Source organism: Aulonocara stuartgranti, assembly GCF_965226115.1.
Source record: "Aulonocara stuartgranti genome assembly, chromosome: 18".
Taxonomy (NCBI): domain Eukaryota; kingdom Metazoa; phylum Chordata; class Actinopteri; order Cichliformes; family Cichlidae; genus Aulonocara; species Aulonocara stuartgranti.
This window is the reverse complement of record NC_138954.1, coordinates 12,504,093-12,518,122: the sequence shown is the minus strand read 5'-3', so window position 1 is coordinate 12,518,122 and position 14,030 is coordinate 12,504,093. Positions and strand designations below refer to the sequence as shown.

At 38.5% G+C, this 14,030-nt stretch overlaps 2 protein-coding genes across 3 annotated transcripts; one reads left to right on the top strand and one right to left on the bottom strand.

Moving 5' to 3' along the window:
* The first annotated feature begins 1,264 nt into the window (after positions 1–1,264).
* LOC309694008 (ras-related protein Rab-8A-like) lies at positions 1,265–8,781 on the top strand. The gene is made up of 8 exons (XM_082513701.1): positions 1,265–1,447; positions 1,972–2,032; positions 4,048–4,108; positions 4,213–4,290; positions 4,393–4,482; positions 5,360–5,425; positions 5,995–6,045; positions 6,195–8,781. The coding sequence occupies exons 1-8, from the start codon at positions 1,324–1,326 to the stop codon at positions 6,282–6,284; spliced, it is 621 nt and encodes a 206-aa protein (XP_082369827.1). The 5' UTR covers positions 1,265–1,323; the 3' UTR covers positions 6,285–8,781.
* A 466-nt stretch (positions 8,782–9,247) lies between these two features.
* On the bottom strand, positions 9,248–12,626 carry cib3 (calcium and integrin binding family member 3; the record flags this gene model as incomplete). 2 transcript variants are annotated; one of them, XM_082513702.1, is made up of 6 exons in its annotated part: positions 9,248–9,269; positions 9,412–9,607; positions 10,637–10,784; positions 11,280–11,391; positions 11,843–11,877; positions 12,576–12,626. In XM_082513702.1, the coding sequence occupies 6 exons, from the start codon at positions 12,624–12,626 to the stop codon at positions 9,248–9,250; spliced, it is 564 nt and encodes a 187-aa protein (XP_082369828.1). The 2 variants fall into 2 exon arrangements, with proteins under 2 accessions (XP_082369828.1, XP_082369829.1); XM_082513703.1 differs by lacking the exons at positions 11,280–11,391; positions 11,843–11,877.
* Between the last annotated feature and the right edge of the window lie 1,404 nt (positions 12,627–14,030).

Below are 14,030 nucleotides of genomic sequence, written 5' to 3'. Positions count from 1 at the left end.
ATTCCTGGCTTATGCTATACGCCTATACCGTCTAAATAAACATGTTCACACAGAAACAGATGAATATGACTGTTCACTCAACTCGCTTTTAAATCCAACTTTTACTTTAAACAGCTATTAAAAAAAGATAAACCAGGTAAAATAATTATTGTTGTTTTGTAATAATTTAGTTGTTTTGCCTTTCATCTTTACAGTTTCCTTTTTCACGTTTACTCTACTTTCCAACCTCATTAGAAGTCCTAATTGACCCTTTTTTAGGCTGTGGTAATTTGCATTTCATTTTTTTTCTTTTGTTGAATTGTAATTCAAATGGAAGTTGCTTTTTTAATTAATGAACACAAATTTCCCTTGATTTCCAAGTATACTGAAATGTAAGAAACAATGTAATCCTGTAGTAGTAGTATTAATGTCAGTAAATGCTTTGAGTTGAAGCTGACAGCAACTCAAATACCCACTCATTGCAACCAAGGTATGCAGAGTAGCACCAGACATCAAGTCTTGAAGCAGATGGGCTACAGCAGCATAGGACCACAACAGGTGCCTCTCCTGTCAGCTAAGGATGGGAAACTGAGGATACAGTTTACACAGGCTCACCAAAACTGGACAACAGACAACTGGGAAAGTATTGCCTGCCATTGTTTGAATGCCAACCCTGCCTGTCTAGGTTGCTGGTGTTGCTGTCCATGTCCATCCATTAATGCCGTGTCAATCCCTTAATTTGTGTACCCAGCTGGATAATACATCATGTCACAAAGCTCAGATCATCCCAAACTGTTTTTTTTTTTGGATATGACAATAAGTTCACTGTATTCAAATGGCCTCCACAGTCCTCAGCTCTCAATCTGGGTAGAGCAATTTGGGTTGTAGTGGAACCCAAAAATGGAGATTCACGTCATGAACCTGTAGCTGACAAATCTGCAGCAACTTTGTGAATTTGAACCAAAATCTCTGGGGAATGTTTGGAGCACATTGCTAAATCTATGCCGTGAAGAATGAAAGCAATTCAAAAAGCAAAAAAGAAACCCAAACTGGTCCTAGCAAGGTGTACATAATAAAATGGCAAGAACAAAACTTTATATTGAATTAAGGCTATAGTTATACAGTAGAGTAACAAGTACAGTAGATTTAAAAAAAAAAAAGCATAAAGTAGCACAGGTTAAATAAGTCACAATTATAACCTGGTCTACCTTAAGTAAGCCAACAATCTAAAGGCCTCACGGTCACAGTCTGAAACGCTGTTGAATTCCGGGCCAGCAGGGGGCGTCATTCCAGCTCATTTACATTGCTTCTTTGCCGGGCGGGATTTCCGCAATAATATCAAGTATGGCGAAAACATACGACTATTTGTTTAAATTACTGTTAATCGGAGACTCTGGTGTCGGGAAGACCTGCGTCCTGTTCAGGTTTTCGGAAGACGCCTTCAATTCAACGTTTATCTCAACTATAGGTGAGTATTTGGGGGGAAACAAAACCGAGCCATTCTCTGTTTACAGTACGTCAATGGGCTTCCTCGGTGAGGCCGTCTACTTGCTGGATTTCAGCAGAAGGAACTAGTTTCTCTTTTACATTGATATAGGCGGAATGTGTATTTGCTAAAGTAGCAGCAGTACGATTGACTAGTTAATTCAGTGTAGTGAAGTGAAGCACTGATAACCTTTGTTTGTACGTGTGGCGCATGTTTAAGCAGAAATGTTTTGTTGTATAATAACCTGATGCCGGGTTGCTAACCAAGACGGTTAGCCGAGTGGCACATTAGCCGTTTGGCTCCGTCTACATTCTTGGAAGACATACGAAACACGGATATTTGGTGTAATGGTTGTTTATGATCATATTCCTGTAGCTTATTGGCAGCCCGTTGGTGTTATTTTTCTTGCTGAAAAAGTAGACTTAGCCAATGTTGACAGCTAGAGCCGAGCTACTAAGCTATCGTTATGATTTGACATTCATGTTGGGTTTTTATTTTAATCGCAGGCATTGATTTCAAGATTAGGACAATAGAGCTTGACGGCAAGAAGATAAAGTTACAAATATGGTAAGTTTAATGCTGGACATGTGACATAATTTTGCCGACAATGTTTTGTATTTGTCATTGTTTTAATTTAGTTTTAATACACATTTAGTGTTGGTTGATTTTTTTTTTCAAATAATTATTTTCAGTATTTTACACTATGTATATACACTTTACAAGCTCTAGTTTAATACTTGAGTTCACTGCTTATGTGCTTCTTATACATTATCAGTGATAAGAATCACAGATGTAATCATTTTTAAAATTAATGTGTTTTAACCACTACCACTTTTTCCATGAGTGGACATTACATTGCATGGTTTGCAATGGATAATATGCCTCCACCTCACCCTAACTCTAGCATCCTCATTTTCTGCTACACCAAACCCCTTTTATGACCTTCACTAGATCCATTAATCTTCTCTGAGGTCTTCCTCTTTTCCTCCTGACTAACAGCTCTATATTTAACATGCTTTGCCCAATTTCAACTATTCCTCCAGTGCACATGGCAAAACCGTTTCCTTTTTGTCTTTGTAATAGTGTGTTCTAGTTAAAGTTGGCAGATGGAATTTACATCTGAACTGTTCCCTCAAGTCAGATTTTGAGCTCGGAAAGTTGGAGGAGCCTCAGAAAAACCAGGCTTAACAATTCAAGATGGCAACCATGAACCGTAGTAAAATTGTAATACTTGTGTAATATTTGTGACTCGCTAAATTAGAACACTGACCAGGTTGTATCCATGAACCTGCTACAGCAGCAGCTCTACTTTGATAAGTAGCTAAACAAATCCTGTTGTTGCTCCAACTTGACTACTGGAGCATGCTCAGCTCAGGATTTACATCTCTCTTGATGCAAATGAAGTGCAGCATAACTTTGTCTCTAAACCGCTCAAATCTGAGCTGTCTCTCTGATGTAGTCATATATAAACCTGTTCCTCAAGATCACTTTCAGCTCTGCCACCTCCAGCCTTGCCTCCTGTGTTTTTGCTAGTGACATCATCCTCAAACCATTGTTCTTGTATAAACTTTCCCTTTCACTAATGCCACTATGCTTCTGTTACAAATCACCCCAACACTCATCTCCACCCACTCCACCTTGCCTAAACGCTCGTCTTCATCTCTCTCATAAACTGTCCAGTGTTTTGGATGGTTCACCCCAGGTGTTTCAACTTATCCAGCTTTACTACCTCTGCTCTTCACTGTTATGTTATGTCCTCCTCTCATTCACACATGTATTCTATCTTGCTTCAGTGACTTGCAATCCTTTTCTCTTCACTGCATACCTCCACCTTTCCAAGTTCTCTTTGGCTTCCTCCCAACTCTCACTACAGATCACAGTGTTGTCTGTGAACATTGTAGTCTACAGAGACTTCAGATAGGAGTGTATGTAGAATAAAAGAAATACATTTTAATGTAATTTACACAAAAAATAAAGCCACATAACTTCCAGACTTTAATAAAGAGGGCTAAAGTCAGTTATTAGCAGACCACCTGTTAGGCTTTTTGCTTCAGTGTAGTGCCATATTTGGCTTCTACCGTTAATGTTACCTGGCTAGCTAGGAGTACCCAATTGTAATCCTAGCTAGCATAATTGAAATTTGACAATTATTGTAAGGTTGCAGATATTAGTATTATAGCTTGTTTATGTTGAAGAAAGTTTTGTGTGCCGAGATGTTTTCCTTGAATTTATTATTTGTTACATTAATGCACTGTTGCAGACTTAATACAGTTACCCACAAGCACTACACAGTAGTAATATACTGTATGCTGGTGTTTTGCTTCTGTACCAATGAAGAGGTATTTAAAAAGCCCGTTACATGTATGTTGGATGTGTTTATACACTGCCAGCTCTATATCAGCCTGTTCAACTAGCGAGTTTAAGATAACTGTTTCATCAGTTTTAATATACATTTAGTGTATTAGCTGTCATGCTTGATATTAGTTAGAAATTTGTGTTAACTTTTCTAATAATTTCCACAAACATTCAATTTGATATTTTGTCCTTAAGCTTTCAGATAACTAATGATGTTTTTTCTTTAGGGATACAGCTGGTCAGGAACGCTTCCGAACAATCACAACAGCCTACTACAGAGGTGCAATGGTGGGTATCTTCACATGCTGACAGACAGATGTGATTTACATCCTCTTTCCTGTTGAAGGTGCAGCTTCACCTGCATTTATTTATGATTGTACTGCTCTTTACAGGGCATCATGCTCGTCTACGACATCACAAACGAAAAATCCTTTGAAAATATCAAGAACTGGATAAGGAATATAGAAGAGGTACATTCTGGTCCAAATATAAACTCATCCACTTATGTTCTACCCATCAAAAGTCTGTATGGTATCATGTACTGTTTTAAAATTCAAACTCTTCTAATCCAGCATGCGTCAGCGGACGTTGAGAAGATGGTCCTTGGCAACAAATGTGACATCAATGACAAACGGCAGGTGTCCAAAGAGATGGGGGAAAAGGTGAGAAGCTTGACAGATGCATGGTCTCACATAATCTTCTCCAAAGAGTCATTTTCATGTAGTCACACAGTGAGCTCTCCCTGTGGGGAGGAATGGTTGGCTGTTCTTGCAGTTTCAGGTTCACTAGCACAAACACAGTGAAACTGAGAGGAGAGAAGAGAAACTAGTGTTTCTGCCACTGTAAAGTTACATTAAGATCTAGTTTAAAATCAGTCCAACAGAAAGACATGTTATCATTCTGTTTTCTTGCGTCTGTGTGCATTCACATCTGGGATATCCATGATTTTACAAAAGTGTTTCTTCCTTGTTTTTATTATTGCCTGGTTGGATTTAATGCACTTTTACTACCTGTAGGTGGCAGTAAAACATCGGCTAGGTTTTAAACGACAGGGTGCACTACCAAGTACCATGTGCCAGACTGAGGTTATATGTCGCTGTAATATGCAAAGCCAATCATTATTACAGCCATCAAAGGGTCTTTTATGGATTAAATGCATATAACAAATGGAAACGAGGTAAAGCTAGCATGGTGAAAAGTCTGACACAGCTGTTTATAGTCATTTAAAAGCAGTTTCCAACTATTGGAAAATAGGCGACTTGTTCCTAGTTAATGTTAAATAGCGTGCTTGCTTGAAATGCCCATCCTTAATACACATGCATCTGAGTTAGGGTTGGTTACATGCAGGGGTTACTGTAAGTACATTTTATATAAATTTACTTCATTGATGGAAACCAACAAGTAGCTGTGTCATTTCCACCTAGATCATCAGTCGAGGGGGAATCTTAGTCATTATTGCAATGTTAAAGTAATATGCTTTGAATAAAAGTGTCAGCAGAATTTTTTTTAAAGCTTTATTTATTTGTTTATTTATTTCAGCTTGCACTAGAGTATGGAATAAAGTTCATGGAGACCAGCGCAAAGTCCAACATCAACGTGGAAAATGTAAGCACTTTGTCAGCTAGAACACATGGCACAGTTAATTTGATACGTCATGTAAACATTCAGTTCAGTTTTATTTATATGGCGCTAAATCACAACAGTATTTGCCTCCAGAAAAACCCCAAAACATGTCACCTGCTTATGTCTAATATTGATGTCATCTTTCGTGGTTAGAAAGCAAAGCTCCCATATGCACAAAATTAAGAACCTTGTTGGTGATAACTGGACTTTTCGTCCCAAAGCCAGTTGCGCCAAATGGCTGCCCCTCGCTGACCTGTTTCTGCTGGAGGTTTCTTCCTGTTAGAAGGGAGTTTTTCCTTCCCACTGTTAGCAAGTGCTTGCTCAAAAGAGGTCGTTTGATTTTTTTGGGGTTTCTCTCTATTATTTTTGTGTCTTCACCCTATAATATAAGCACCTTGAGGCGACTGTTGTTGTTACTGTTTGGCACTATATAAATAAAATTGAATCTAATTGAACCTTGTGACTATTAGGTCCAGCTGCCTTAAATTCTTGAGTTGAATTTACGGTAGATGAAGATTAGAATTTTGAAAGCATGCTTTTCTGTTTCACAGGCGTTTTTGATGCTGGCCAGAGACATCAAATCAAAAATGGACACAAAATTGGTAAGGATAAAACTGTGAGGAAAATGATCAGCAGCTCTTGTGGCTCGCTTTATGGAATGTTTTTGCGTTTTTCCAGCTTGTGGAAAACTGTGCAGCAGATGACAGTGTTTTGACTTGTCTTTTGTTTTTCTTTGTTGTTTTTGCTGCAGGAGGGCAACACACCGCAAGGAAGCAGTCAGGGCGTAAAGATCTCAGAGCCTCAGAAAAAGACCAGCTTCTTCCGCTGTAGCCTACTCTGAGGACTGAGGCCTTTCATACTGACTGGACATAAATAGACTGTTCTTGCTCTTAGCACTTCCTCCCCCTTTCTCTCCAGCTATGGTCAGTCCTAAAAGCCCACGTAAGCCATTATATTGTCAGTAAATGGAGGACTTCCCCTCCTTGCTTCCTCTTCTGAAAGCTTCCAGAGTTTCATCTTTTCCATTTTAAGGATAAATGTTGACTTCATGAGTCATGGTGCTCTGCTGGTTGGAGGACTCAGCCAGGAGCATTATCCAGATGTTCCATTTAACACAAAGGAATGGGCTCTTACTCCAGAGTTAGTCTCTTCATTATCCTCACTCACTCATTCACACAACCGGTAGCAGAACCAGGGATGAGAAGTCATTAATAGTTTGTGGACTGGATTACAAATGTGATATATTTAGATCTATTTTTAATAGCACTCTGTCCCTTTTTTTATGTGACAAATTTCAACCAGAGGCTGATGAGCTTGAAATGCTGTGAAACAGAGCTGTACAGGTTTCCTTTTCACTGTCAGTCAAGGATCAGACAGAATGAGCTGAGAGCACTGCTCTTGTTGTCCTTGACAATCATTTTTTTGTGACTGAAAATGATTACTCCACCATTGGTGCATTCTCCTCCTTTCAGTGAGTGATGAAGAGGAATATATTATCTTAAACTACAGTTTAGGTTTTTGTCATTCTAATGATGAAAATGCAAATACTCTGTTTAGGAACATTTCTTGATGTAGCAAATGACCAGTCTTAAATTTGTAATAATAGGATTACTGTGACAATGAGACCTTAATTTATAGTTTGAAATCACAGCCTGTTTGAAGCCACTAAAGATGTCCTAAAATAATCAGTTTATTGTCACATGAGGCAGAAAAGCAGCAATCTCATTTATTTGAGATGCTGCACTTATTGGTATTTATCTTGAAAAATGACTTTTTAAACGATTTATTATTGAAGTTTGTTTCTCTCCTTTGGTCTGTCGCCTCAGCTCTTCTTTAAAATAGATTGATGTCTGAATTTTTCCTGTCAGCTCTTAGTCGCAGTTAAGCTGAATGACGTCTCTGGTTGTTTGATGAGCAGTTAAAATCACTTGAAGTTTCACACTGTAAGCCCCTTCTGCCCCTTCCCTGCTGTCATGCAGCTCTCCTTGCACTTTACCAGTAAATTGTGGTTTGTGTGTAGTCTGTGCCAAGTGATAGTTTTGCAATACAGTACAGCTATAAATTTCTTTTGCTCCTTTTGAGTCTTGGTAATATAAAGGACATATATTACCAACATTTTACAACACCCAAAGGACTTGATCTCCTCTGGTAGTTCACAGCGAGCAGTCCACTGCCCTGTTATTAGTTCTCTTAAAAACGTTTCCTTCCTCAGACTGAGTTATTTCAGCATATATCTGCGTGTAAAAGATAAGTCTTTCAGCCTCTCTTTTTTTTATACTACTGTGCTTGCCAACCCGTAGTTTAAAAGTAATATTTTATGAGTTTACATAGAGATGGCTTGAATTAAGCTAAAGATGGCCCTGTTTGGGGTATTCTGGATCCTTTTACAGGTTTGTTTTTCCCCATTGTGGACATTAGATCTGACAGCTAGGTGGCGCCAGAAGCACACGGTGCATCTTAGGTAACTGCCAAACTTCAAATATGAATCAGTATTTTATTAGAGACAGCTAATCTGGGGAGTGTGATGCAATTATGTACACTCCACCTGTGTTGAACTTAGATGTGGATTCTCAGTCTGTTTCCATTGTTTCTATGTTTATGTCAGTCTTAAAATCAAGTTCCTACATGCACAGTATTGAGGGACAATATGTTTCATGCACCTTTTGTAATATCAAATAATTTGGGACCTCATGAATACCATGGCCATTTGTCTTAACCACTAGTAATCTATTCTGTCATAGGTGAGCTATGCATTGTGAATCTCGGACCTGTGCGTGTGTGTAATGTACTTTTTTTTCAGACATACCTACAGAGCTGTACGGTTGAATGTATGGGCTTTTTGTTATTTTTGTTTTGTGTCAGTCACTGAGCCAAAAAGAGAGGACACGCTCCGTTTATTTAAAGCTGCATTGGTGCATCAGTGCAGGTGAAACTTAGCACAGCGGGGTACTGTTGAGCGGGAAGAGAGCGGGTGTCGAACTGTGAAGACGGCACCGTTTTGTTCGAGCTTTAAGTCATAAACAGAAACATAGGGAGCAAACTTTTATGGGACTCGAGCTGTATAATTTTTTTCTGAAATATGATACTTCCTCTTTGATTTTGTTTTTAAGTCATATCTTTTGTTTTCTTGAAATGTTTCCCTTTTTACAGCCATATTTTATTCCATTAGTGTGAAGTACACAGGGACAATAATAGGAAAAATCAACAAAACATTGTAAATATCACTAAAAAGTAGGTCTGCTTAAATTGTACTGTACTTTCTAAACCCATATAAAATGTATCTACAATTTTGTAGATATGTGAACTTTTGATTTAATAAAATAAGGTTATAAAACTAACCTTGTGCGTTTCAATTCAGTGGCTTTATTGGCTGGATGTCACAGGAAACTATCAGTTTACCCACTGACTGCTTTCATGACAAATGGCTCTCCTATTATTGGCTCACTGGAATATTCTGGCGTGTTTATTGTTTATTGTCCAGTGTAACTGAACCCCTTTTGATACAAGACACAAATCCACTGTTGATAATCATAGCTAATGAGCCTTGTCTTGAGGGATTGGCCGAAGCCTCCACCTGATGAAAGATCTGCAGTCACAGCATGACTGTTGTTGTTTCTGTAAGAGAAAAACTGGACATGGACTCCTTAAAGAATGCCAGAACAATGATTTTGGTCATTTTATTTATTTTTACATTAAAAAAAAAATGATGAAGATGTGAAGATGACAGGATTTCATTCTGAAGTATTTCCAGTCCATCCTTTGGGGCTATTCCAGGTAGCAAATGTAGAGAATTGCTTCATTTGCTTATATCCTTATATGAAAAGTGCTGTGAACAGAAAGCACTTCTCATTACGAAAGTCAGCAAAAGGACAATATTCTATATTAGAGTCAATAGTTATAACCAAATAACACATCTAGTCCTTGTTGATGGGTTTACATGTTATTGTAAATGTTTACTGCTGGTTTACCTGAGGAAGTCCGGAGCTCTAACAATCATGTGCTGAAAATCTTCGAGTGACAGACGGCCATCATTGTCCAGGTCGGCCTCATCGATCACCTTCTCGCACACCATCCTCACCTCGTCTTCTGTCAGCTCGTTACGAGTCAGCTTGTTCAGCGTCTTCTCCAGGTCTGACTTGCAGATGAAGTCATCGTTGTTGAAATCTTACAGAAAAAATAAATAAATAAAAAAATATCAACAGGTCAAATAATACATCAGTTAATGAATTATTCAACTTAAGCCTTTTTGTGTCTTTGTTGGCTGTAAATTGAACATGTTTTAGACTAATCTGGTTGGACAAAAGACAGTTTTTAATATATTGTTTTGGACAAATGTGGAACTAAAGCTAACAACTTTTTTTTTTCACCTTATATTTTGTTAATGTGGCTGAAATATTTAGTGTATGATTAATTTAATGAAGAAAAGCAGGCTGTTTTTTCTTATCCTTTTCATTATAGTGTAACTACGTCACCCTTGTTAGTCTGAATAAGGAATGAAAAGTTCTCGTGTGTAGTTTCACAAGTTGTCAGCTGTCTTTTTTTTTTAACCGAGGCTTTGACGAGCTGGTATATGATCCTAAACTTTCCATTCCCCATCTGCTGTGTTTACCGATCCATAACCCTTCAGGATGAATATATATTACTGCTGATGATTTCATCGTACATTTTTTGCACAATAATCAGTTTAGTTTTACTGACAAACCGCTTCTTTAAATGCTGCAAGTTTCAAGATGTGTTTAACGCCCACTCTTCTGTCTGGGATGTTGGAAACCAAACATCCTCTTTCACAACTCAAATCAGGTGCAGAAAATCCAGCGGTATATCTGCATGGCTCTAACATTAAATTTGCCCTTATTCTAACTAATAATGAGCTTAAGTCAATGCTGTTTTCTGCAGTTTAACGTATAGCAATTTTGTTTCCATGATTGCCTTTTGCAAACAGATGTAAACAGTGCATTTAAGTTGAAATATCTCCTTATTTGGTGTAAAATGTTAACATTTAAATGTATTTTTTCAGCTTGCAGTGGCAGTAGGAAGGGTTATTCGCATACTTTGTTATGTACCGTGTGTAGTAAAGTATGCACAGTATGATTTGTGAAACTGCAAAAATGTAAAAATTGGTTGGAATTAACATTGGTTTTAAAGAAAAAAACAAAAACAATGACAAGCATCCTTGATTTATGAAGATTTTACCATAAATTTTGAAAGCATAGTAGGCCTTGAGGTCCCGTGGAGCCATCTCACTGAGGACAGAAAACATGTCCAAGAAGTCGTCCAGTGTCATGTTTCCCTCGCCATCCTCAGAGAAAACCTCAGCGATCCTCTGTCGAAACGGGTTGTCCTAAACAAACAGTCAAAGCATGAACACACAAATGTTCAGCACAACTAACTTGTGCCTGTTCGATGTGATGCAGTTTAGTCCTGTTCTAACAAAATTGTGCTGTTTGTGATTTTACTTCAGTTTTGTTTTTCTATTTGAAATCCAATAAAGTCATAAAATTATCTTTAGTAATAAAAACAGCTTGGAAAAAGTGGCAACCTCGGGCGTGACCCTGATCGTGACCGGCTCACTCTCCCTTTCTTGGGGCATGTCAGTGACCAGCTTGTTAACACACCTGTTTACCTTGCTGTCACTGAGTAAAGAGGCATATAATTGACCTATTTCCACCAAGTGTGTCCTCTGGGACCCACCAACATCCTTCAAGTTTAAAGGAGTCAGGTAACATATAACCGCTCAAAGAATTCTGTCGATTAATTGGTCATTAATTATGGATTGGGAACACAGGGAGAGAGCGCGGGTCTGCAGGGCGTGTGCGGACCAGTGCAGCGGGACTACCTTCAGCTCTGGCATGCTGCCAATCAGCTCATATGGTAACTTCACATCTGGGTGGTTGGTGTAGTCAAGAGGAACGAGCTGCGGTGCCAAATCCCGATAGCGGTGGAAGAGTCTAGGAAAGGTTTAAAAAATTTACTATCAATATTGAATTACAAGATATGTCCTATAATATGTAGAGTTACACTTTAAAGGGACAAGGAAAAGTTAGAAAGGAAAAGTTAAGTTAAGAACTTGCTTTTCAGCTACGGACACTATTTTGAAAACAGAAAACATTCAACTTATACACTTTCCAGCACAATAAAAATAGCCTGTGATCTCAGTGGCAGTCTGCCCCACATCAAGACAGGTGTCCTGATAGTCTAGTTTAGAGTTACAGTATGGTATTGTGCAGAATAGAACAAAATTCAGCTCTGTCAAGCATGCTACATAAGCAATGACTCAGGAAATTAATGAGATCTGACACAACTTATCCTGAGTCCATGTTTAGTTTGATCTTTTCTGCACTGGAGGGATGTCATAAAGCAGGAAGTATAAACAAAATAACTGAAGTAATGTAGGCTCACCTCAGAATTTCCTTTCTTGTGAAATATGTACAGTCCTGTAAATGCAATTTAAATTCAATGTGAGCTGTTTGCATACAGTGATGTGTATAATCTTTACTCAGTAATAGCAATACATCAATAAAAGACACTTATTTTTACACAATATTGGTAAAGTAGAGAAGTAAACATGCAGTTTTTGGAAACAAATTATGAATTGCTTACAAAACAGGCAAAATGATCTCTGTCTGTCTATTACGATTATTATTATCATGTATCAGCATGTTGTGGTGATGTTGCGGTGGATCAAAGCAGTGAAATTTAATAATTTTTTTTAAATGGCAATTATTTTTGTGTAAATATTAATGTTTCTCCAACATTTCTCCATTACATTAGCACCAAAAATCAAATGAAAAACTTTATTTATAAATGCCTTACTTGCCATTTACCATTTATTTACCATATGACATCTCTAACTTTGCACCTCAAATTACTTCTGAGAGTTTTCTTTTCATCAAAATGATGCAAGTCAAAAGCAAATCCAGTCATCACACAATATCAGGAAAACACTGACTCTGAATGTCAGGAAGTGCTGCACCACATGGGACTGGATCCCTTTCTTTTTTGCTAATAAAAAGTATGAAGAGGTCTGATTAATCTTGTTCGTAGATGTTAAGCTAATACTGATAATGGTAGCTCCATTCATTCTGAGTGAGCCTTATCAATTAATTGATAAAGAAACATGAGTGATACCAACCTGATAGGCATCTAGCTGCTGTGCCGTAAAGATGGTTTGTTTATTTCCCATGTCTGAGTGCAGAAACACAGAGTCTCAGGTCCATCGCTGCTCCGGCATCAAGTCCTTTTTTAAAGTGGGTATGCTAGTTATGAAATACTCTGACAAAGGGAAGCCAGAGCCAAAGAGGAGATCAGGTGTCTGGCTGCACTGGGGCCCTTTGGTCCCCACTATAATGGAGGCATTTCATCGTTTTCTCCGTTGTGAATAGAAACCCCTTTGACAGTGAATAAGGGCTGTCGTCCAGCATCATGCCAAGTGGTATCAACCCCCTTTGGTGGCACACTATGGCCAACGCCTTGTTCGCCACTCAGGTTACACTCTTTAGAGACAGGGTTTTGTAGTGGGCAAATAGAGTTTTTGATGTGAGACAAGTTTTGTTTCAGTTGAGAACTTAATTGTTGTGAGTGTATATCTATCTATCTATCTATCTATCTATCTATCTATCTATCTATCTATCTATCTATCTATCTATCTATCTATCTATCTATCTATCTATCTATCTATCTATCTATCTATCTATCTATCTATCTATCTATCTATCTATCTATCTGGTGGTAGACTTCCGCAGGCACAAGCATTCTCCACTGCAACCACTGAACATCCAAGGTATGGACATTGAGGCTGTGGACAGCTACAGGTACCTTGGTGTTCATCTGAACAATAGACTGGACTGGACTCATAACTCAGACGCCCTCTACAGGAAAGGGCAGAGCAGGCTGTACCTGCTGCGGAGACTCAGGTCGTTTGGAGTGGAGGGCCCACTCCTGAAGAAATTCTATGACTCTGTTGTGGCTTCTGCTATCTTTTATGGCGTGGTCTGCTGGGGCGGCAGCATCTCTGCTGGGGACAGGAAGAGACTGAACAGGGTGATCCGAAGGGCCAGCTCTGTTCTAGGATGCCCTCTGGACCCAGTGGAGGTGGTGAGTGACAGGAGAACGGCGGCTAAGCTGTCATCCCTGATGGACAACATCTCCCACCCCATGCAGCAGACTGTGACAGCACTGAGCAGCTCCTTCAGTGGGAGACTGCGGCACCCACGGTGTGGGACGGAGAGATTTCGCAGGTCTTTCCTCCCCACTGCTGTCAGACTCCATAATAAAGACTTTAACTGATCAAGCACACACATCCATACATATGCAATAATACTAAGTGCAATAATCCTTTCTGTCATCGTTGTATTTTTACTCAGTTGTATATAGTATTTGTATTTGTATTCTATTTTTATCTTATTGTATATTTATTTTATTTTATTCTACTGTATATAGTATTTTATTTTATTCTATTCTGTACAGTTGTGTACTGTATTTATTCTTATTGTATTCTAAATTTTGCCTCATAACTTTTGCACTGTCCACTCCTGCTGTGACAAAACAAATTTCCCACGTGTGGGACTAATAAAGGTTATCTTATCTT